The 26,479-nt window shown below is 35.0% G+C and overlaps 1 protein-coding gene across 1 annotated transcript in view; it reads left to right on the top strand.

The window, feature by feature from the left end:
* The window catches only part of LOC134791894 (zinc finger protein 177-like), a 65,733-nt gene that overhangs the window by 26,262 nt on the left and 12,992 nt on the right, over positions 1-26,479 (top strand). Inside the window, exons 2-5 of the mRNA XM_063763016.1 lie at positions 18,698-18,808; positions 19,011-19,182; positions 22,419-22,685; positions 23,027-23,196. Of these exons, the coding sequence (XP_063619086.1) occupies positions 18,698-18,808; positions 19,011-19,182; positions 22,419-22,685; positions 23,027-23,196 (720 nt within the window). The remainder of the gene's footprint in view (positions 1-18,697; positions 18,809-19,010; positions 19,183-22,418; positions 22,686-23,026; positions 23,197-26,479) is intronic.

Genomic DNA, 26,479 nt, shown 5'->3' with positions numbered 1-26,479 from the left:
AGTTCCTTAAAAAAATTAATATAAGCTACAAGCTGCAACCTACATCTATCTACCAGTTGTGGCAATATAGATTTAATTAATGTCACATTTGCCTTCAACCATTCCCATAAAATAACAGTTATCGCCCAATTTACTTGAAACAGACAGGCTTTTAAAATCGATAGCCATATTTTAGTCGAATAAATCTAGTTTTATCACAATATTTGCCGTGACAAATCGTTGTTAGGTTGATTTTTGGATTCAGAATGTCACTATCGGTGAGATCTGAGAGACCGCTGGCATTAGGGGGCTTATTTATTGGGTACTGTTGAAGAAACAAGTGTTTTAGATGATTTTTATTAGCAATACGGTACCTTTGTCGATTTTATTTGTTAACTTTCTTTGTTTATACAAGATAGGTAACTTTAAAGACGTAATAAAAAAATATTTTTTTGTAAATAAATATCTGCAAGCTCGTAACTTTTTACTACTTCTAAAATAGGATTAGTCAAATAATTATAACGTTTTGAAACACTGTGGCGTGTCAAATCAGTTATTTTGTGTCCAGTTGTAATTTATGTTTAGGTTAGGTAATTGATACTTCAATTCACCTTGTTTTAATCATACATATTAAATTACTTACTGCTTTATTTAAAAAGACGACAAATTTCAATAAAATACTTATAGACTTGTATTATTGACTGTCCGCGCCCTCTTAATTTTATTTGTTAGTTCACATTAATGTTTCGTTGAGAGCATTTCCATCCAGAATCGGTAGCTTAATCGCCTGTTAATTTGTTAGAGCTGAGCCCAAAAGTGCCGCCTTTCAAAATTTATGACTTTATCTCGCTATGTTTACTCTACCACGTTTTTTCATTGACACTTTTGAAATAGCCGTCGACTTTATTTTATTGGTATTTTAAGTATCAATAACGACCGTTTCAAAATTGTTTGATGATAATTATTTCTTACTTCTCACTTCCTATGAGGTGAGGGAATTTTATACTTATGGTAATTATATTATGTATTAAGCAAATTTCAATCAGAATATAATATATTTTTTGTAAATATTATTAAAAAAAAAACTAAACGAGTGAGCTCAGTAATAAATAATGATACCTACATAATAAACACAATATTAAAAATAAGTAGTATCCATTTTTCATATTTTATTTTTGATTCCGGTTAATACTTTCCAAATTGCCATTAAAAAGTAGTGTATGTATTAACAATCCCGACAAAGAATCTGTATCGGATAACGGTACAATCCAGAATGCTAATTCGTTTGGTAACGAGTTCGGACCTAATACTCACTTATCTCAACTAGACGCTTCGCTAAACATGACTTGGGGGTTTAAGTTAATAACGGCAAGCGATTGATTTTATTTTACTTTAAGACAAGATAAATAAGTAACTGATGTAAATCAACAAAAGTTTTCGTCTCACACAATATAGTAGAAAATGAGTAACACCTATTATTAAACTATTATCAGTAAGTTACCAGATTTTTAAGATAGGTAACAATAAATTTTTTTAATAGCCTATATTGTGTCCCAGTGCTGGACAAAGGCCTCCCCTTTCTTCCGCCACTCATCATGGTTTGGTGCAAGCCGCCAGTCGCTGCGAAAAGCGTCGAGGTCATCCCGCCAGCTCTTTTTTGGTCTGCCTCTGCCTCGCTGCTGCTGCTCTTGTTTGGTGTAACAATAAATTATAGCTTATAATTTTTTATTTATGTGATAGAAAGCAAACAACTAGACAAACGGCTTGAGAGTTAGGAAGCGTTCACGTCATTTTACAAAACTTCAACCAATCAAATAATTTGTATTTAGGTATATAAGGTCCCCAAAACGCTATGTGCTTGTGGGTTGAGGCGCTTCGTAACTAGTGTACGCTTTAATTTGAAGCCAATAAAATCCAAACCACTTGCCATCAAATACAAGACTCTATGAAATTATAAATGATTCCATAATCGCTTGACAGCTGGCCAGAGTAGACACACGATAGTGAACCAAAACTAATCATGATTAAACCTTGCGTCGTAATTCTTCGATCACTTTGGTTGGAACCCATAAACATCGGACGTCACGTTTCAATGAAAAATAGTTTGAAAACGGAAATGGGTAATTTATTTTCTATCTAACTAAATTGTAAGTGTATGTGTGACATAGGAAATAAATATGGGCCTTTTCAATACAGTCGAACATTAGCAGATGGCCAATAATCTATCGATCGGTTAATGTCATGAATCAGGTCTAAAAAAAATAATAAAAGAAAAATAGGTAGATATGTATATAATTTCCAATATAGGGACATATATGTAGATAAATACTGACAATCCTGTATTAGTCTTAGTACCCTCCCGCTATCTGAAACAAAATGTCGCTATGAAATAAGTATTTTATTTTCTTGTTCGGCTCTGGAATCAGACTAAAGCTGTGTTAGCCGTCCTTTACACTACGTAACGACCTTTGTATCGGTGAATATTGTTCATTCGCAGATAAAATAGATTCGTGTTATAGTTGACAATTCAAAAGTATAGTGCTGTTTCTTCACATTAAATTTATCGATTAGATTTTTCTAAGAAATTTTAATTATGAATTTAATCTTAAACATTAAGTAGGTACTTAAAAACAAATCATTCAACAGTTTTGTACATGTGCGTTCTAAGTAATAGAATATAAAATCTTAACCTACGAGTACAGTAAAATACCCAGTTAAAAGAAAACATTCTAGGAAATCTTTAATGTAAGTTTGAAAGCTTTGAAATTGAGTTTAAGTTAAGCAGTGCCTTATTCCAAGACCTCCAATTAAGTAAATCCCCTTCTTGGAAGTTTTAAAGTTCGAAGAGCGATTGCGACATGTCGTGATTACAGCGAATTACATATTAGATGTTTGCTCGTTAATACATAATTTTTATTTGTTAGAATATATTTTTAAAGGTATCTTTTTCAGTGCGGAAAAAGAAAGTTTATGAGAGTCTAAAGTTACGTTAGTATGCCTAATCTAGAACATAACCGAGTATTTCCTCTGCTACCATTAGTTTGCACTTTTGCATTTTGATTTTGATTATTTTGCATTTTGATTATTTCAAAAACTATGAATGCAAGTCGTTGTATACCGTTTCGAGTTAATAGTCAGGAGACTAGTAACTATTACAAATTAATATTATGCTGAGTGTATCTAAAATACATTGACAACTAATGTTGATGTAAGGAGCAAAATTTCGATGATTACTTCGAAACCACATACTCACCTATTTTCGCTAAATATACGTACACATGTATTTCAAGTCCGAACTTTATTTTGATTTATTTGTTAGCCTGTTGTGTCCCACTGCTGGGCAAAGGCCTCCCTCTCTTTCTTCCACGCGTCTCGTCCTATGGCAATATTAGGCCAATCTTTCCGAAGTCAAGTCCGAACTTGCTTTTCTAAAAGTATATTCCAAAGTTGATTTAAGGCAAACAGCGGCACAAATTATATCGACGTCGAAGCTTACGGCGTTCTCGCCTTTATGCCATGGCAACCACGTCCAATCAAGCCCTAAGCTCTATTCACACCCCTACTTAAGGGGCCCACTGATTAATAGTCTGCCGGACGGTAGCGGCCTGTCAGTTAGAACAAAATTTTGACAGTTCCGAACAGCTGACAGGCCGATACCGGTCCGGCGGACTGTTAATCAGTGGGCCCCTTTATTACTATACTAAACAGAAGTTCGCAATGCATACGTATTGTTAAAAGTTATTCTAATTTGTATCTACGTCTAATTGATACCTACTAAAAAAAGGTTAAATAATTCGTAATTTTGTACGTAACAAACTTCATAGATACCTAGTATACAGTTTACTGTGAAAGGCATCGAAAGATACCTCTTAGTCTCATTTTAAAATTATTCTTTTAATATTTCAAACCCTTCCTACAATTCCGTTATATCTAAAAAACTAACTATATCGCTTCCATACACTACAACAGTACAGTAAACGCATCTTTACATTTCCAATTCTAAACCTTAATCAGAACCCGTGATATATCGGCTACCGAAGCAATACCTGCCCACCAATTACTAAATAATTACAAAGCCTTACGTAGATACTAAAACATCCTAACAATATAACAACATTTCACTCTTATGACCTTTCGACTCACGCAGTTGATAAAAGGAATTAAAATAAGCTCTCTCAACTCAGTTCAATCTGGTAATTATGATAACAAAAAAATATTATGTGTAACTAGAGGTTGTTAAAGGATTGAATGCTCTTGTTCATTTCCGTTACTAACATGTAATGTCTTCAAATTATAAGATAATTAAAGTTTAGGTTCGTCCAGATCTAGCGAATATGCCGATAATGTACGGCTCGCGCGCTGTAAATGGAAATTAATATGCAAACGTTAGCACATTTTTAGTAATAAGTTAGGTAGTTTGTGGATAGTAGAAATTACAGAGGTAGTAAGTAGGTACTTTGCCTACCATGAAAGCTTAATTCTATTAGGTCAATATGTAAGTATGTTTAAATATCAACTATAGGTACTTTCCATCAGACAGGTGCACAAGTGGCAAAACCGGGAGGCAAAAATAATCTGAATCTGAAACATTCGAGCCATCTTTCCTCCGAAACCATAATACACCCGAACCGTGGAACGTCCCTCTGTTATTTGGCGCAATTATAACGTCGTGGAAGAATGTAAGGGCAAAAAAAGCGATAGAATTTGCAGGGCCCTTGATTAAAATTGTGACGGGATGATTGTTAGCAACGCATACTGCCTTTGCCTTTTTGTTTGATTATTTCAGAAGCTTGATTACGGTTTTTGTGGGTGTAATGCCTGGTTTCGGAAGTAATTTAAACGTCGGAATTGGATCCATGTTTATACTTTAAGGTTATGTTATGTCGCACTATACTGGTGGCATCAAGATGTATAAGATACGGTAAGCAAATATGTATACATTCTTAAACCCAAAAAATATAAAATAAGGTGATAAATAATTATTTTGTGTTGTGTTTTAAGCATTTCTTTATACCTTCTAATTTCCTCTTTATTTATTTTAGTACAATTGTACCGAATACCTACTCATATAACAGCATTTAATAAGATTAATGTATAGGGACTTCTTCTTTTCAAATTTTCCAATTAATCGGATAAAAAACAGTGGATCCTACATTACCTACATTCTTCATGGAATCACTTTTTTAAAGATTTTTTTCGTAAAGGACCGTTTTCTTTATAGATTTTTTTTCTTAACACTGATCACGAGCGGAAAGGCGCGTGCTTGTACAACAAACCGAATATAATTGTATTTATAGGTACTTATATTTTGTGCTTAATCTAATATTAAAGACCAAACTGTAGCGTTAACTGTGAAATTATTATTGTATATTCAAAGTAAAAGTTACGTAATAAGAAAGTTGTTTATAGTAAGCTTATGTGAGCGAAAGAGCAAGAAGTACGTACTTAACCGTAAACACGGGTACAATACTACAAAACAGATCACGGGAAAAATAATAATTTTGCAGTAAGTTTTTAGTATGTCATAATACATTTAAAAGGAGTTTTGAGTAATCTCTAATTATAATTTAGTTTTTGAGTACGCTACACGTATCAAAATTCAAGTCAATATTAACAAAGCCACAAGGAAGAAGACATAATACGAGAGGTTGAAAACAGGTGTGAGCATGTATTCACCTGCTTAACATAAACAAGACGGTATTGTACGTGTAACTACGTACCATACCGTGACGGAGGGGTGGCACAGTGTTGCACTTCGCGCTTCGGTATACCACGTGTTCAGGGTGGGAGGCAGACCGTGACATTGCTGTCAACACCTATGGTTAGAGCCAATTAATGGTATAGCACGCCTTTTGATGTTTTGATAGGATGATAAACGTGTCGTATCAACTGTTCGTTGTCAAACACGATGTTTTGATAAAAAATATGTCATGGACTTGAAGAGCATTTAACGCTGGGGCACCCACTTGATTTTTTAAAACCGATTAGGAAAATACACCATATTAGTTAAGATGATAGTTGATGGTGATGCTGGAAAGTAGAAGATTGTTGGGAAAATGGCTCCACGGTTATTTTACGTGGGCGAACAGAGAATAATGTTCTTTTTTTTCAATTGTAGTATTATTGACGGACCGCCAATAATACTACAATTGAAACCGCCTGGCAACGTCATTGTACTTTGTAGTTCGCTATTTATACTTGCTTAGGTTTAATTATGAAAAAATAAGTCATTTTAGGATAACATGCAGTTGTTGATTGCATAAGCATGCCGACATAAAATAATAGGTATAGGTAATGAAGTATTTCTGAACCTAGAAAACGCTTGTGGGTATTATATTTTAAACTATTTTGCTCATTGTCACCATTTCTGCAATCAATTACATATGTAGTAGGTACATACCTATATGAAAATTATTTATTAAGAGCGCTATTACATTTCGGCGTTGAGCGAGTTTAGGTATTTTACGCGCTGCGGCAGGCCGTGCGAGCTCAGTATGCCGATCCCTTCTACCACACTCGCACTACAATGATGGATTAAACATTCTTGATCCTTCGCGAAGCATATTGAAATCAACCATAACAACACTAACTGTGCTTAACTTTTAAAGTCCTAAAACTGTTATTTGGTAAGTACGAAAATACTAAATGCAGTGCAAATGTAAGTGTGTGCAGTGTTCATAAATTAATTTTTCATCTATTTTTGACGACTTTTGACCCCCCCACCCCTCAAATCATCCAAAAATCATACTTCGGATGACTCTGTTTCCTCCTACGTCATACTACCATCATCCGATGTCCAGATCCCCCCCTCCTTCCATTTGAAACGACGTAATTTATGAATAGCCCCATACTCGTACTTATGAAGGTATAAGTATTACTCGAAATAAATTATAGGTACTCGCTTATTTACATGTTTCGTCATAGCATTTGGTACCTATAGGTTGTAAAGTTTGTATCAACGAGGGTTTAAAAACGAACTAGTGTTGAGGATCTGATGATAATGATGATGATTAAGGTGGTCACGGATACCAATCAACCATGTAGTAACATGATTAGGCTCGTTTGATTCGTCTCAACAAGATCTTTGACACTGAAGATACACAGGGTCTGATGATGGAGCTGGAAGGTGGCCACGGGTACCAGTCTATCATGTAACTAAACCACTTCGTGTTTGGGCTCGTTTGATTCGTCTCAACAAGATCTTTGACACTGAAGATACACAGGGTCTGATGATGGAGCTGGAAGGTGGCCACGGGTACCAGTCTATCGTGTAACTAAACAACTTCGTGTTTGGGCTCGTTTGATTCGTCTCAACAAGATCTTTGACACAAGACAGTACTCAGGGTCTGATGATGGAGCTGGAAGGTGGTCACCATTACCAATCAACCATGCAACTAAACCACATCGTGTTTAGGCTCGTTTGATTCGTCTCAACAAGATCTTTGACACTAGGTGATACACCAAACACGAAGCCAAAACACGATGCCCAAACACGAAGCCCAAACACGTAGCCCAAACACGAAGTGGTTCAGTTACGTGATAGACTGGTACCCGTCGCCACCTTCGAGCTCCATCATCAGACCCTGAGTAGTATCTTGTGTCAAAGATCTTGTTGCGACGAATCAAACGAGCCCAAACACGAAGTGGTTCAGTTACATGGTAGACTGGTACCCGTGGCCACAGTCCAGCTCCATCATCAGACTCTGAGTACTGACTTTTGTCAAAGATCTTGTTGCGACGAATCGAACGAGCCCAAGCACGAAGTGGTTTAGTTGCATGGTTGATTGGTACCGGTGACCACTTTCCGGCTCCATCATCAGACCCTGAGTACTATCTTGTGTCAAAGATCTTGTTGAGACGAATCAAACGAGCCCAAACACGAAGTGGTTTAGTTGCATGGTTGATTGGTACCGGTGACCACATTCCGGCTCCATCATTAGACCTTGAGTACTATCTTGTGTCAAAGATCTTGTTGAGACGAATCAAACGAGCCCAAACACGAAGTGGTTTAGTTGCATGGTTGATTGGTACCGGTGACCACCTTCCGGCTCCATCATCAGACCCTGAGTACTATCTTGTGTCAAAGATCTTGTTGAGATGAATCAAACGAGCCCAAACACGAAGTTGTTTAGTTACGTGATAGACTGGTACCCGTCGCCACCTTCGAGCTCCATCATCAGACCCTGAGTAGTATCTTGTGTCAAAGATCTTGTTGCGACGAATCAAACGAGCCCAAACACGAAGTGGTTCAGTTACATGGTAGACTGGTACCCGTGGCCACAGTCCAGCTCCATCATCAGACTCTGAGTACTAACTTTTGTCAAAGATCTTGTTGCGACGAATCGAACGAGCCCAAGCACGAAGTGGTTTAGTTGCATGGTTGATTGGTACCGGTGACCACTTTCCGGCTCCATCATCAGACCCTGAGTACTATCTTGTGTCAAAGATCTTGTTGAGACGAATCAAACGAGCCCAAACACGAAGTGGTTTAGTTGCATGGTTGATTGGTACCGGTGACCACCTTCCGGCTCCATCATCAGACCCTGAGTACTACCTTGTGTCAAAGATCTTGTTGAGACGAATCAAACGAGCCCAAACACGAAGTGGTTTAGTTGCATGGTTGATTGGTACCGGTGACCACCTTCCGGCTCCATCATCAGACCATGAGTACTATCTTGTGTCAAAGATCTTGTTGAGATGAATAAAACGAGCCTAAACACGAAGTGGTTTAGTTGCATGGTTGATTGGTACCGGTGACCACCTTCCGGCTCCATCATCAGACCCTGAGTACTATCTTGAGTCAAAATTAATACATATAGAATGTCAGGTCGTTTCAAATATTTTTTATCCTGTCCGGTAGTTTATTAAACTGTACCATTATAAATTATAATACTATAAAAAACAGTGCTAGGATCAAAGTCTCTCGTTGCGGTTTACACGCACACAGTATAGCGTTTTACACGGCGCCCGCCGCACACAATGATAAAAAATCTCGTTGTCGCCGTTGAAAATGTGCGGAGCCGACCGACACACGTCCTACCTCTACAAGCTCTGCCGCGGCACTGAGCTGGCGCAGCGCGCGTCATCGGTAATATAGAGTAGTTTTCAAAAAATTGCCAAAAAATTATAGTAGAATTTCATAAACACTAATGTATACCAACAGTATAAGCAAACGTTGCAGATTGCTTGAGTATGAAAATGACTTCGATATTAAGTAGATTTTCGTAGGAATTGACACTTGTTTCGGAGAGAAAATTGAGTTCGTTTTACTTTGATTTTCTCTTTCTCAAAGGTGTGTAGGAAAAATATCGTTTGATATGCCTAAAGTACAGGGTATTAGTAATACAAAATAGCCAGGTTTAGCAGAGTAAACTTCTCAACATTTCCAAATAAGAGCTTGCCATTCAGTGCTTCACGGGGTTTTTCGGAAACGACCATCAGAAAAAAAATCATTACTAATTTAATAAGTCCTTTTTCTAATATTTACAACGATATTTAAAAAGATAAGAAGACGCTTTTACTGGAACAAGTACTCATTGTTTCTAATAATGAGCACAAAGTCCTGAATTTCGTCGACTAGTATCATCAATTTTGCGTTATTTCGACTTTTCTTGTAAGAGCGCTCTTAAATGGTTTGGTTAAAAACGATCAGGAAAACTGACGTCATTCCTTGGGTAATACGGACCTAAGTTTAGGATTTGGGTAGACTAGACTTTACTGAGGCTTTAAGTAATCATACAGCTTTTAAGGAGTAGAACTTTGAACCGAAGTTTGAAGTAGAAGTTAGGTTGTTTGAACATGCCTATAACGGTTCGGCCCTAAATTTTATAAATTTTATATTTAAATAAACAATATCCTAATTATTTAGACTTTGTTTTTAGTCTTCAATTAAATATTTCGGCGTGGAAGAACAGTTTCGAAAGAATCGTTATTTTAGTAATAAGGTATTTAATTTAATTTGCAACTTCTTTGCTTAATGTAAATGCAAGCTATAGATCATGCCCACTTATCACTTGGCACATAATAGCACAGTAACGTACGCCCACCGTGAACAGAACATCGATTACACGGTATTTGCGTGCAATACCGACCGTGACGGTATGGCACGGTTTGAGTGGGGTGGGTGGCAAAGCGTGACGATAACACCCCATTATTGCTAATGGTTGTTGATACATATCATTCATTAGGGATAATACCCAATCTCCGACATATTTGACCGATTGGTTGTCTGTTTAGCATGCAAATGCTACCTTAGTTCAGTGACGGACATATTGCTTCAAAACAAATTCATATAAATGTACTTACGACATGTTTGAGACTAATGAAAATCGTAACGTATTTTTTCATGTAAACAAAATTATTATTTTCCTAGTTTGTAGACTATTTTTAATTACCAAGATATTACCTCTGACTGAAAACTGCAAAAATACTCGTATAATTATGCCACGATTGCCATTTAAAACAAAAATGATCCCAGAACCTGCTCACAAGTGTTCCATTCACTCTGCAACCTGTCTGGACCTATAGTAGCTGTCAAATTGGTACACAATCAGTGCACCGCGGCTATGCAGGCGGAGTAATGAGATGCAATTTTAGATCATGACTGTACCATTTGTGACCGCGCGAGCCGGAGGGATAGGCTTGGTACATACGAATGGTGTTAGCGGGAAAAACTACAGGCTCGGATCAGTAAGTAACTACGTTTGGAAAATTATAATTTATTTTATAATGGATCGATTTCTTTCACTTATAAGAGAGTAACAGAAGCAAAATAGAATTTTGCAACCTCAACTTGTTTAGTCTACATTTGAGATACACCTACTTCATTTTCTTTGTCTATGATGGACCATAGTAAGCAAGCCATTATCATTATCAACGAAATTATTTAAAGTATATAGTTTACACTTATACATATATCTAAGAAGACAACAAGTAGTTATTTTCCGTCCATGTCCCGCTTTCTCCTACACTTTGAACAATAAAATTGCAATAGCAGGCAATGTGTCCAGTTCCGTAATTCCCAGTTATTACCTACCCCCGGCCTTCACGAACTCGCGCCGTTTTAGAAATTGTTTCTACTTGACCGCCAGCACGTGCGGTATTGGGTGCGGTTACCTACCGCTCCATATATCTGATGATAACATTATTTGCTTGCTGTAATAGTTTAATCAAATCTACGTATATTACGTATGTACTATACTATGAACATATTAATTTCAGTATGGCAAACGTTTGTCTGTCGTCTGAGAAATTTCTCAAGAGCTATATTACAATCAGATTACAATAATACATATGTATATTTATACAAATTTTATACAATAGGTACATGTCATGTGTACGTATAAATGTTAACACATAAAATGATGTTGCTTTTAATTATACCACTGTACTTAGCCGTGCAATTAATATGATGTTGATGATGCTGACCTAAAATTTCTGATGCGGTAATAAAGTTCTTCAAGAATGTATAATTTAATTAACCGTGCCATTATTTGAAATCGGAAAATAATTTGGTGCCATTAAACACGACCACGTCTAATCAAGCCAAACTGTCTAATTGGTTGTTGGCATATATTGCAGACATTATTCGTCGGTATGAACGCAACTCGCAGGCGCACGGGTGCTCAATTTGGTGGAAGTGCGGCAAATAATCGCCTCCGGGCTTGGTGCAATCAACATTTTCACGTAAGAGTAAGGTCGGACAGACGCGAAAGTACTGGACGTAAAATGAACACAGATTTGTGTAAATGTTTTATTGCAATTGCAGTACTTTTGTAATAGAGTTGTAATATTTTAGGTACGTTTTATTTAGGTATAATAATTTGATATAAATATTCTTATTTAATGGGAAAAATATCTATTTTTTGCTACTACTTTTTGTGATCGTAAAAACTGCAAAATTTTGCCTAAGTATTCTATTCCCAATGCAAAATTAATCTCTCTCTGTCCCTTTACAGAGTGTTTTTTTTACCTTGGCACTTTTTCAACTTAACAAAAGTACGCTAATAATTATATTCAAAAAATTCCTTACAAAATAATCCCTTAGTAGCAGCGTGCAGTGAATACTGCATTTGGTGCATAAATTAGTGGCATCCTTTAAAAGAGTCGCCCGAGGCCCGGACGTTCGTTTCGGCTTCTGTTTGCGGCGAAATGAATGCATCACTAAAGAATGCACGTACTGGAAAAGCGTTTAATACAGGCCTTTACTGATTGGTAATTCGTTGGGGTCCTACCTACTACTGAAAGTCACGCAAGCAAGCAGAACTTCTCTGTAAAACAGACTATTGTTTTCGTATACGAGAAATCAGAATTATTAACACATTGTTTGTCTCAATGATTTGTTTTCGATAATAGCATCACGAAATTAAACAGTTGAAAAATCAAACCAAAACATGTAGGTTTGATGCAAGAATCTAAACAATCAGAAATCTAATGCCCTAGCGACAAAAAATCACAAAAATTGTACCATACAAAGTTATGCCATTATACCAATTATAATCGCTGGTCACACCGAAATACGGTTGGGTAATTTAGCTCTCCCGTTAAATAATAAAGAATGCGACATTTTTCTTAATATGCAACGATAATTTTGTCAATCTTATTTAACAACGTGAAGTTCTAACACGTTTAGGTAATTACTTACGTACTCATCTTTATCATTCTGTGATAGCGATGAATATCGAATGCAACATATGTAATGCCACAAGGCATTAAATACTAGTTAAAAGATTAGTAGTAGGTGGGTACTTGTCAATGAAACTCGTTATCAAGATTATTCACTCGAGCGAAGCCAGGACGGGAAGCTAGTCACTGACTCGCCTGTCAGTATTTCACATCTGTTTATGTGTCTAAAGGAGTGTGTAGAATGAGTGGAACGAATTGTAAGCCTAGGGATTAAGGTAGAGTCGATAACTGGTTAGATACTAATGACTGTTGTCTATACTGTTCTCTGGAAAGTTACGAGAGTACCTAAACAATTACTAGTTTTTATTTAAAAACGTAGTTACTGATATGTACATAGGTGCCGTTGCATACAAGTATGTACAATACTTTATCTAAGACAGCATCATACACTTAATATGAAATTATGAAAACCTTTTTCTCGATTTCTAGTTTTCATCGCAGGATTTATAAAAAATTATAGTGATTCTGTTCTATAAATTATAACGATTCCTTTCATAAATAATAATTATATTACATGTAATGCAAGTATCCATCCGATTTCATGGAGTGGGCTTAGCAAAAGATAGATAGATAGAACAAAATCGAGGAAGCATACACATGTCGGAGGCTCCGGGCCTTCAGGGCCTTCGACCTTCGCATTCAGACACTTGTACTATTAATTGTTCTGTGTTTGAACACTAATCTCCCGCAAGTTAGCCTTCGGCCGCGCGTTTTAAAAGCCTCTGCGGGTTGCTTCGGGCCTTCGGCCCTACGCGTAGTCCGGCCTTCGGCCTTCGCAATAATAGCTGTCCACACCACGTTTCACGTAAACCATTGTGTGTGTCCCTAAAACAGCCCAACTGCGTTTTTTTCTTAAGTCCGTCTGTAGATTTCTTATAGGTTTTCCTGTTATCTAGAGGTGAAGAACTATTTTTTGTATTTTTTTCAAAATTTTAGACCCAGTAGTATCGGAGTGATCGAAAAATAATAATTATACTACTTACTAAGTGTGTAGGTACCACTGCCTGTATTTCGAATCGGTCAATGTGCAAGTACCTTTCTATAGAGCGTGCGCGGTGAGCGATTTGACGCCTCAGGCGCGCTTCTGTAGATCGTGACCAGGCAGCCGCACGCGCAGGCTTGGAGGTTATTTAAAGGGTCTTTTCTTCGGCACCTAAACCAAGAGATGGTGGTAGACTCAATACGAGATGAGTGGATTCATCTGGTCATCGTTTAACTAACTACTTACTTGAGAAAATGCAATACTAATTGATATGCGAATAAATAATCGAAAATGTAAATTAACCTTAAAAAATATTAAGCAATTTTTTTAAATTAATGTCTTGTAAACTTTGTACCAATTTTTGGGAATTAAATGCCGGGACAACTCTAGGAAGATGATGATGAAGATATTATTATACATTTGAGTTGCTTTCTTTGAAATATTTATATAGTTGTATTTTTATCAACAACGGCTATTAATCAAACTATTTTGATTGTACACAAATCTTTAACCCAAATATTTTTGAAATTTACCTATTATCCAATCACGTTAGAGCCCAATATGATCAGTACCTATAGTCCAATTTGGTTCAATTAATCATAGTATCTGTCAGTTGCGGTAAATGAATTTACCTTATTGATTTACAATATCGGTTAAAAATCAGATAAGAAGGAATCGTTTAACTCCATTTGGTTCCGTTGACGTTGAACGCAAAAAGAGCGTAGATTGCTGGGATATTTAAGAGTTTTTTTTTATAAAAACGAGTACGAGTATTGTCGTTATTGGTGTTTTCATTTAAATTATTTTGTATTATTATACGAAGCTTTTAAAAGTAGGTATTTCATGTTTTAAAACAAGCAAGATAGTCTACCTTGTCTGTGTGTATGACATGACTTCTTAAAATAATACCTATTACAAAATTATTACCTCATTTTGCCTGCAATTCCTTTCAAAGGTCTTCTTTCTGAGAGGCCCCAAAAACATTTAATTGGTAAGATACTCGTTATACGGCAGTACGTCTCAATAACCGCTCGATCCAAAACAAGAAGGTTTTTTAGGTCTCGATTCACGATTGACGTCAATTAACTGTGATAGGCCCATTTGGGAGATTGATTAAAAGTCGATTGCTCGTTGAATTCGTATCGATTGTTCGCATTGTACTTCAGTCGAAAGTGGACTACTGAGCTACTTTTTTCAAATGGCGTTTTTGCGTTAATTACTTTTATAAAATTGTCTTAGAACCAAAATTTAACTTCTTAAGATAAGAATAAATCAGAACAAAAAATAACATTATAAATATTGATAGATAACATTAAAAAACAATGAAACCCAAAGTCATACATATAGAAATTGTAGGATAGCTCCCTTAATAAATTTATTGGCAAAAGAAATCCAAGAAAATAATTCAGAAGAACCGATTATTGCTTGTTGTTCTGTAAGCAATCGGTCCCCATAAGGAAAAGCGAAATTACCAGTATAGGACCACCAAAGACGTTTGTTACGTGCCGGAATAAATGTAATTACGATTTTAGTCAAGAAGCTCGTTTTTATCAAAACCGCAAAATTAAATTTATCCTGATGGTTATGGATATGGTTATCAGGTACAGTAATTAGAGGATATGGTACCGTTTTTAAAACTAATATCGAATCAAAACTAAGCCTAATTTAACCATCTACCTATATAAGAGTAAAAATATAAAACTATTATAATTACTTACAAGAATTGCGGCAGAAAGTCCTATGTTTTTTACTCCTGTACTTACATTTTTTTTAGTTACTACATAATACTTACGGTGTAGTTAGGAACCACACCAAAAGCTGGTCATTTATTTTAGTTATTTCTGCCTGTATAAATACATAATGCTACCCTACATTTTAGCAAAACGGTATTTTTTACTTAACATTAGGACATAACCCTCCGTCTGAGTCATTGGAACAAAAAGCTGACATGTCCCAGACTCCTGCGCATCCGCCCGACTAACGGTACCGAGATTTATGAGAGCGCGTCTTCGAAAATACCAATACTGGTTTAGAAAGGGTTTTTGCTCTGAATAAATTTCCATTTCACTTTCAAGGTTTATTACAAAAGTACAATAACCAGCTTATAAATATATTTTTTATAATGTACCTAATGTTTATTACTAAACTAAAACTAACATATTTATGTGAAAATTGAATTTATTAAATTTTACCCTAGGTAATTATGTGCCTTTGTTAAAAAAATTTTATCCATTTTTGATGAATTTTTGGTTGTTTGCTTGTTTTAGTAAATCAAAATTACGAACTAAAAAAATCAGATATCTTAAAATAACCTAATAGATAGGAAGCTATTGAAATACTGACAGTAAAATTACCTACCAAAATCTATTTTTAATTTTTTATGCATACAATTTACAATTTTGTATGAATGTTTGTGCTGTGTGAATTTCTTGTACAGTCGGCGACAAAGATATGTTTACATTTTTCGCCTTATTACAAAGGGGTAAGGTGCAAAAGTGTAAACATATCTTTGACGTCGACTCTACTCGAAGCCGGGGTCTACTTAGCAACCACTAGCAACCTTTGCCTATGAATTGGAGCTAGCACCAAATTAAGAATGCGGCTACCAACAAACGGTGTAAAGGTGACAGTCCATTTCCAACGACAGCTGCATTACTGTCAATTTTACTATGGAAATTGACAATGACTGCGACGTGTTCAGTACCGGTAGTGCAGCTGCGGTTAGAAATGGAATGTTACCATAAGCGTGAAACTCTTCACGCTTAAACCGCTGAACCGATTTAAATGAAATTTGGTAAATCTAATTATACCAAATTTAATTGTAACATAAAAATGTTGTTTTTATCAAACATCATCCTCATTCTTTCATACAGACGAAGCCGCGGGAAGAAACTAGTGGTACATAAATTCCTTGACTTTAATTTTTACTGCAACTACCAATTCAAACTAACTAACGTATTACAATTACTTAGAGATGTATATGGTCTCCTTTTACCTACATATTTGATGTTATTAAGAGAAGTGGTTAGTGCAATGCAAATAATAAGTAATAAAATTAACATGAATAAAGAAAATAAGATAAACTCTAATATTAATCATGAGACATAATATAATCATGTCCTGACTTTAATTATGTGAGTTCTTTATTCTAATTTGATGCTAACAGCCATCTAATATATTACAAATCTACTGACGTGTTAAGTATTAGTGTAGATTTACATTTTTATAACTTTTTAACATATTTAACTACATGGTAGCAATAACTGATTATGTTTAATACACCATTCTCGTATCAATTCTGAATAATGTTTAATGAATATGTGTTTAAAAGATTAATATTGTCATTTTATGTTAACATATTAGTAAACAATAATAATATATGTTGTAAGGTACAGTTATGTTATCGTTGCTTTTGAAGTAATAAAATAATTAATCGCTTTTAAAGCAAACGGCTAAATTAATTAAATTAAATATCTTTTACGATTTGGCAATCATATCGTTTATATTTTTATTGCTTACCAAATACGGTTCCCACGATTCTACAGCACACTAAAATGTTTTCAAAGTTTTCTTTATCGTAGCGTTGCAGGGAAGTTTTCTCTTTAACAAATAAATCTTTCAATATAATATGTAGTCTACATATTCATGACAAACTATTATTGTTAAAACCGAGTGTCAAATAGAAATAAACAAACGTCTATAATATTTAGTTTTGCTCGTACTATTAAGAATAAATAAATTTCTAATGGAAGTAATAGATAAGTACATAGGCAGATAAATATATTATATAGGTACTTACTTAAGTAAGTGAGTGACTGAATATGTAGTAACTAAGTTGTAAAGCATAGTTTAAATTAAGAAAAAATATAATACGTATGTGCATCGGGGTAATACATAAAATGCTTTAGAAACCAATACTTGTACTTATAAAGTACTTAATTTACTTATATTTTTTATAAACGTAGGTACAATAAAATTTTTATAACTAATTCTAGAACTATTAGTTAATTTGTACATCGGGCGCTGGCGCATACAAACTTACTCATACTTGTTGCAATTTTCACGTCATTACGTATAACCCCAGCCCGGCGGTTACTTTAAAGGTAGCTGACGCCATAGAATAATATTCAAAATGGCGTAGACATGCCAAGAGAATTTCCAATAACATTAATACTACTTGACTCGAATGCCTAAATCCTGAATATACTTATTTATATTATGGAGCAATATCTTAAATTTGTAGCGAAAAACATGGACACGTTATATTTTATAACCACGTCAACAAGTAACGTTCTCTAACACCAAACTGGATGTTTTCGTAATTTTAACATTAAAGTATGTTTTACGCAATAACTTGCCTTTACCTTTAGTTACTACAACTAATTTAAATTATTACACATTTTTACTAATTAAAAAAAAACCACATACGATGTTTTATTTTCAAGATACACCTACTTCCATCCGCTTCTGTGCTTAAAAATGTATTCTTAACCTACTCGTATTAAGCAAATGAATGCAATTTACATCGTGTTATGATAATGTAGTTATGCATATTGCACTGAAGCAATTTCACCATTAATGCACTGTGATACTAAAACCATTACGCTTAATAGAAACGCGAATTATTATCGCTTAAGATCTAGCTGATAGCGCTTAAGTTCGAAAAGGATGTATATTTCATAGAACGTAGACTGATAAAGGCTCTGAAGTGCTATAGATATGAGCGAAAAATTAGTTCTCATGTTTATCTCGTAAGCTGTGCATATTCATGTGTGATAGAATCGTGGCATAGGAAATACTAGGTTACTTTGTAGCTGATAATATAATCGAATCTCTAAGTTAAAAATATTAAAACTGTGATAAGAAGGCTGTAAAAATATAACGAACCAAATAAATAAGTTTTAAATAAGTATAATGTATAGTTTTAGGTACTATTAGGTTTATAGTTTTATAACTCAAATAAACACTTATATGTAGTAAAATAATAGCCATTACAGGAGTGGATGGGTTATAAACCTGAGTTTTACTTAATACCGTTTTCATTGTTCTCAGGTCCGCCACCGATTTGGTTTATTTGACGAAGTATGTACTTCGGGAGGCGTACAAGTCCGGCATTGCAATTGGGTTCGATTTCTACGAGTTTCTGAGAATTATGGCCCACAAGTAAGTAAAAATTGTGTCTTTTAGTAAAACTTTTATTGTTTCATGTATATCACTATAACATTACCAGTATATTACCAGAATATGATATGAGAAAGTTGTTCATATCAAGATCTTTAAAAAATATATACATGTTTTTATTAAACGATTTTGTTCTGTCCTGCTGTTTGTTAAAAAATTGGTTTAACAAAGCATTTTTACTCAGGTAAACCTAGTCTGCACAAAAGTTAAGGGTGAACCTGTCTACGAAGCAGTGAAGCCAATATCAGCCCACACAGAACTGGTGGTCTATTATCTACCAGAAAGACCTGAGGAGCTATTCTTTGTGAGGATGAGGAATAACCTTTACAGACAAACGATGGATTCCATTCTAGAAGGTATATAATAAAGTAAATGAGCTATCATTTGGGCAGTCTTAAAAACAATTATTTATTTATTTATTTAACTCTTATTGCAAAAAAATAAAACCAAAGTACAAAAGGCGGACTTAATGCCATAAGCAATTAAACTTAATGTTATAATAAGATTGATACAGCCTAACTTTTTCATATAAGATGGCACTTAAAAAGCAGGGTTCAATGTTTTCTTTTTTTTTGTAATAAATATTATATATTAAAAGACACTAAAAAATCTTGTAAAACTGCTGTAAAAACCTCTATAGGGGTTTAGACGAACAAAGAAAGGATCTCAAAATGCATGAATACAGATATTTATTCTCAGGTCAGAAATCAGTTTCTATTAAGTATTTTCATAACGATTAAAACAAAAGTATTGGGTAAGCGACACCCTGTTGGAATGCTCAGTAAATTGTTTACGTTAAATAATGACTTACGTTCCACAAATATTTGAACGCATGACTTTCATTTAATTGCAATCGATATATACTCATTGAATGCTTTTTATATGTAGGAACATCCGTTCATGCCGACAGCTGCAGAGTTATCAATATGGTCTTGCGATCCGATCGGCAAACGACGCCGCAATGCGTTATCGATTCATATGTAACTTAACTGGTCTTAAGGAGTATAAAGCTATAAAGATTCGGTTTTTATTTCGTGAGATACCTAGATTTGGAATTGTTCGGTGCACTTTGAATTGTCTTTTACTTTTTATTATAAGTTGTAGTATTTTATACCGCAAGCGCCCAAAGCATAAAGCATAAAGTTCTCTATTTAAAAAACGTAATGTAGGTAACCACTGTATATATCTTGAATATAAATAAATGTTTTTTTTTCTAAAAAATAAAAAACCTATATAGGTTTATTTAATTGTCATATCGCAACGCGCTATTTTTATTGTCATTTAGGTATGATGTTTCTAAAAAATTTATTTCCAAAATAAGGTTAAAGTGCTTCGAATTACGACCACGAAAATCTACTGAAAAGGCATGAATCTAATCAAGCTAAGAAACCGCTGCCTACTAAATTAAGTAAAAACACATAAATCACGTTGACACACAGATATCGCCATTTCACTGGCTGCTTAAGTGCGATAAAAAAGCAATCACGACCGTCGACTACCGAACCGGCGCGGGCGCTGCGGAATGTCCTTTGATGTGCCGGTGTTAGGACGGGCTTCAACAGAAGCGGAGCGGAGCTCAGGTCAACAACGACTTGAAAAATATACAATTAGCTCAATGTTTAAACTCATAATATGCCGGGTGTGGCCTGTAACAGGAGCAAATAATTAAAACATAGATTGTACTCTTCAAACGATGACACTTTTGTTCAAAAACTTCTAAAAATTATGAACTATTTAGAGTCCCTATTTTTCATACAAAATAAATATTATCTTCAATGGATGCCATCACCACGCCATATCATTGTGATTGACGTTGCTTGTCACGTCTTCAACATAACAAAATTCGCAATACATTGCGTCTTAGAATAAACTTTAAAGTGTATTAAAAATCAAACCACAAGTTATTTTTAAAAGTTGCTGAACAAATGTTGGTCAGTATGAGGAGAACAGCCTACAGTTAAATTTTTTGCTTATATTACAGGCCACACCCGGTATGTAATAATTACACATAAGAAGAGATCAAACGTTGTCATTTATATAATTAAATAATACTTTATTTTGGGATCCGTATCCATAAGTGACTGTAATAAGACACTAATGCTAAATAAATACCCTTCTGGCGCATGGTCCTAGCTATAGTAGAGTACTTATTCAGTCTGATATAATTTAAATAAATTTCAATTGGAACATTTGTTGGTTTCAAACAAAACAAAAACAACTCTCTTTCCTACAAAATACGACTACCTAGGTATAAACATTTCACTAGCAAATTTTGTTTTTTATTTATTTGTAAGGCCCCGCCTTAGGAGGATACGCAGTATACATGACAAACGACAATAATGGAAAACTTAATTTGTTATTTTCAAGACCCGGATTGATTAACAAACCGCTTCGCTTATTCTCACGCTTATTAGTAGACGCTGCTTTACATCTCTTGTTGAGTTGAGATACAATCCTAGCTAGATCCTCTCAGAAAATCTGCACTTTGTATCCGTTTGAGGATGGCTACGTACCTACTCACTATCTCAGTAATACAGGTTTTTTATTCATAATAAAACGAAAAGCGGAAAAAAGCTTTTGTAATATGGTCGCAACGAATTCCTGAAACCTTTGATTTCATACTCGAAAAGTCCTTGATATGAATCGATAAGAACTATTTAAAACCAATTGGTAAAATATTCTGCAAGTAAATAACCATCACTTATCATAACTTGAAGACTAAGATTTTAACGCATATATTTCGCATAGCATTTACTCAACACAATCACAACCGCCAGGAATCGGTAAGAGGCTGATACAAATAATAATGCTCTCACATGTATGGGATCAAATTGATTGTTGAACATTAATTATAATTATATAAAAACTTTCATTAGAATATTGATCCAATCAAGCGAAATTTTAATTAACCAATTTCACGAACAACCGTAACGTATCCAAGGAAGTCTAGACAATTTATGTTTATTGCCCGTCTTAAAATTAAACCAGTTTTGACTCTGACGTGAAAAAGTGTTGGTTCAGAACTTTTGTTCCTAAAGTCTGCATTTATAATCCGCGGCCTTCGTACAAAGTTATCTTGTGAGATTGCCTATAAATCTTCATAGCTTTAATACAGTGTCGCAGATGCTGTGGATTAATTAGTCGCCGCGTTCTACTTGAAATCTACATTTATATCTTTAACATTTGCTGCACGTACTCTGTTTTCTATATGTATTTTAAGATCACGGATAGCAGTTGCAGCGGCTAACAGACAGATGGCAATGATAACATCTCTAGTTGCCCGTCAATACATTTCGCCTGCTATCTGCAGATTTATTTTAAAATCAATACCGTATTCAAATGAATGTTTCAAATCATACAATTTTCTAAATAAAATATCTCTATATTAGGTGCATGTTGAAATAGTAGAATCTATAATAACTTTTGAATTATGCTATCTCCAAAGTAATCTTAAATAGTGTTTGTTGTATCATATAATATAATAAATAGACAAACCCTTAACTGTCTCATATTCCTTTCAGTTTTACCCACATAAATATTTTACTTACTGTATGGGTTGAAACCTAACCTTATCTAACTTTATTTCTTTCAGATTCACCATTAGACCTCTCAACGTCGCTTCTATCGAGAGTACTATTACCAATATCACCACCCTCGGGTCCCGATGATGAGCACAAGTCAGTTTCTGGTGATTCCCTTGCATCATCATCCGCCGGCTCATCAAGTGAGCTACTAGACATGACACCGAAAGTCCAAAGAAAACCAGCGAAGTCTGAAAGAGCATTACTGCCTTGTGAAGTGTGCGGGAAAGCATTCGATAGACCTTCATTATTAAAAAGACATATGAGAACACATACAGGTATGTATTCCTCGCTAGGCTAAATTTTATTAACCTCGGGGAGCGGTATTCTAATTCTCAAATCTGTTAAGGTTTAGATATTGATATGATATGATCGCTCGCGCTCTGATTAGTGTGCGCAAAATACACTATGAGCCCCATCATCTGGCATCTCTTTCGTTCTTATTGGTATTACGCATGGACTGCACTGTGAGTCGATTATAACAATAATAAAACTTTAACAAATTTTAATTCAGCTCCAGAGCTGTTCTATTTGTCCTATAATATACATAAGTACCTACTACGATGTGTAGGACCAGACTAAGATTCAAATTTGTTCATTCAGATTTGTCCATTTTCAGGTGAAAAACCACATGTATGTATGGTATGCAATAAAGGATTCAGCACTTCAAGCAGTCTTAACACTCATAGAAGAATACATTCCGGGGAAAAGCCACATCAGTGCCAGCATTGTGGGAAGAGATTCACAGCTAGTTCAAACTTGTATTATCATCGAATGACACACATAAAGGTATGATACTACAAAATTATATGAAAATTATTACAAATTCTTGTTCTTCAATTATAGTTGGTTGATTTAACCGATTTTTAGTGTCAGAAGTATGTGACACAACATTTCGAGTATTTTTCTCACTTGAATATCATATCAAGAAGACCACAAAGGCTTGCGTAGTCGAGTGCGGCGAGGCGGAAAAGTCATGTGTCTTAGACCGTCGTGGGAGCGAGCTGCGGGGAGGGATACGTTTTGAAAACAATTATAAAAGTTTTCACGCTATAAGTCTTATTGATATATCGATTGGTGTAAACAACATGTATTTACTCGTAAATTTGTTTCATTTGATTTACTGTTACACGTCCTACAAGTGTGAAGTTAAACAGCTTGTAACAAGAGTAAGTTTAATAAAGGCCATAATAAATAAATACTTATTGCTTCGCTTGTAAAGATGAAAAATTGTAGAAAGATCATCATCATCAGTATTTAAGAGCTATGCTCTTGTCGGTGGAGTTATCGCCACTCTTCTTTTTGCTGGGCCAGCCTTTTAACTCCCTTGTACGACACGACAGAAACTCTATCTTTTATTTGGCTGAGATAATGTGAGCCTGGGCCTTCCTCTTCCACGATGTTTAAAAAGAATCTGTCGTGCCGTATCAGGTGGCCAACCATCTTGCCCCTTCTGATAGCTATTGTGTCTAACAGGCATCTCTTTTCTCCTGCCATGCTCAGGACCTCTTCGTTCGTCTTCCTTTCTGTCCAGCTAATCCTTAGCATCCTCCGCCAACACCACATTTCAAAGGCCTCCAATCGCTCTCTGTCCCGTTGTGTCAGTGTCCACGTCTCACACGCATATAAAACAATGCTCCAGACATGCACCTTAACTAAGCGTTTTTTCACATTCTTCGAGATGTGTGCTTAGAAAGATAAGGAATTAAAAAGGAGTAAAGCTAATAAGAGTAATTAAAGTACTTACAGAATGTACATCATCGCGTAATTACTGTGTATCTACCGATATAATGTCCTTTTCAATCATATCCTAGTAGGTACTGTCTTGCTTCATCGCGGAAATTATCCACACTTTACAGAACGATATAAAAAACGGGTTATCCTTGATGCAAAGACAATAGACTACCATTAAAGTTTTTTCTTCTGATAATTCACATACTAAGCGTATCCTTTTTCATGTCACTGTAAGATACTGCAATTGTTTTTTTATGCGACAACATGTAGTTACTAATCAGTTGCTCGATTGTTTATTGATGATAATGGCTGGTCGATTGAATATTAAATTATTAATTTATTTAGAGGAAACTGGGATTGTTTACGTACTGGGATTCTTTGGTAATTCTATTCAAATTACTCAGATCCGGCTTACATTCTATTGTAATACTATAAACAACCCCAAAGATCTTTAAATAATCTACATCTAGGCAGGTAAGTAAACTTAGGTTTGCGCAGAGTGGTATGTAAGTGAAAAACTAGTATAAATCTATATTTTTACGTGTGACACCCACCCTTCTTAAAGTTACTCAACTTAAGTTTATTCCTATTTTTATAAAATCTTGTACAATAATGTAAAATTAGTAACGATGATTTATCCTAAAGTGCTATATTACTGGCCGGCAAAGCTTGATGCACATTATACGGTGATGTTACCGTGCTCGCTTCCCATAACGCCCCACCTGAGTTTTTACTTTAACTATGACCTCATGTTGAGGCGACTTAAGAAAATCACACAAGTGCACACGGTCAATGAGCACAGGGCTGTCACGACGCTTTTCTTTGGCTTGAAACCTTTTTTTTATATTGTGAAATTGACATGCATAACTATCATTAGTAAGTGTAATAATGTTATGAATGTTAGTGAGCCGTTTACTTAATTTTGCTTTATATGTCATGTATATATGTATGTGTATATGTAAAACTTCCCTTCACTTACTTTTGAGATTTTTCCAACATAAGTGTATGCATATACCTGTGTGAAATTCAGTGTAACACAATAAATATCACATTCGTACAAAGGCGAACTTTATTACTTGGGATCCCTAATATTAAAAGGCACCGTAACTGTTTTTCACTGTATTTATATATTTATGTTATTTTATGTGTATATGAAAATATAATTTCTACTTATAAACCACTTACCATAGGTACCACACCATAAATATTTTACCACATCCCAAACAATGGTCAATTCATTAAAATTTAAGCTAGAATTAAGGCTTTAAATATTTGGTAACATCTTGAAAACCCTACCTCGCCAACCCTTAAGACGCACCTGTGGTCACAGGCAGTTATAGTTAAGGCGTTCAAGGGCCAATAAATTACCGGGTCAGGTCATCGTGGGAACACCCCTGCGCAGGAGACCGTGGCGACATTGTTCGTAATAGGTTAATTTGATTTTGTATGCTTTAGTTATCATGGATCGGGTTGTTCAAGCGTGTTACACGTTTGGTTTCACGTGTTACGAGTTGTTCGTTTTATTTTACTAGAATTTGGATACGTTTATTGCTTATTGTAACACCGTGCTTTATTTACTTTTGCGAACCCTGTTTCTTTCCATTATTTAACGGTATATTTACGAAATCAATTCATGTTTTCTATGTTAAAAAAGGTCATTATTTGACCTATGTTTAGACTCCCTTTGTTAAGTTTTTTTAGACGTTTCCATACAATGTGCCCCATTTTATTTGCTCATGAGCATACTTAAATATATATATATATTAATATCTCAAAACACACGTGAGGGCCATATTTTGGCCTTTTGTAAATCAGGGAGCAGTTTTCAGAGTATTCCTATTGTACCTATTTAGAGTAATAATTCCATACAGCATTAAAAAACGGTAGCATCTCATATAGCAGTTCACACACGGTCGTGTGAAGCCACGGTCTGCTGGCCTCGTCTTCGGTATCGTCTTGGCCGATACGGTTCCTTGGCCAGTCGTGGGAACGTGAATTTGGCCGCTGTACCTGTGTTAGCAAACGTTCGGTGATTCATATGAACAAACTTGTTTTTAAATCATGTACATATTTTATATTATTAATGAATGATCTCTTTACTGTAAAATTCGTAGTGTTAATAAAAAATATTGTATGCCAATCGATATTTCATTATAGTTATAGCCATATTTTAATTTTTTATCCTACAGGATAAGAGTTTAATTGGGTTCAGATTATTAGGTAATTTTGACTCCTTTATAGAGTATACATTCGAAGCGAAGCCTAAATATATTACTTACCTTGCTTGTCTTGTCATTGTAATGTTATCGTCCCATTCTGTCCCTACTCAGCATTACAA

The sequence above is a fragment of the Cydia splendana genome, chromosome 1 (assembly GCF_910591565.1).
Source record: "Cydia splendana chromosome 1, ilCydSple1.2, whole genome shotgun sequence".
In the NCBI taxonomy this organism is placed as follows: Eukaryota; Metazoa; Arthropoda; class Insecta; order Lepidoptera; family Tortricidae; genus Cydia; species Cydia splendana.
Note: the sequence above shows the minus strand (reverse complement) of the source record. Positions and strands in the feature narration are given on the sequence as shown.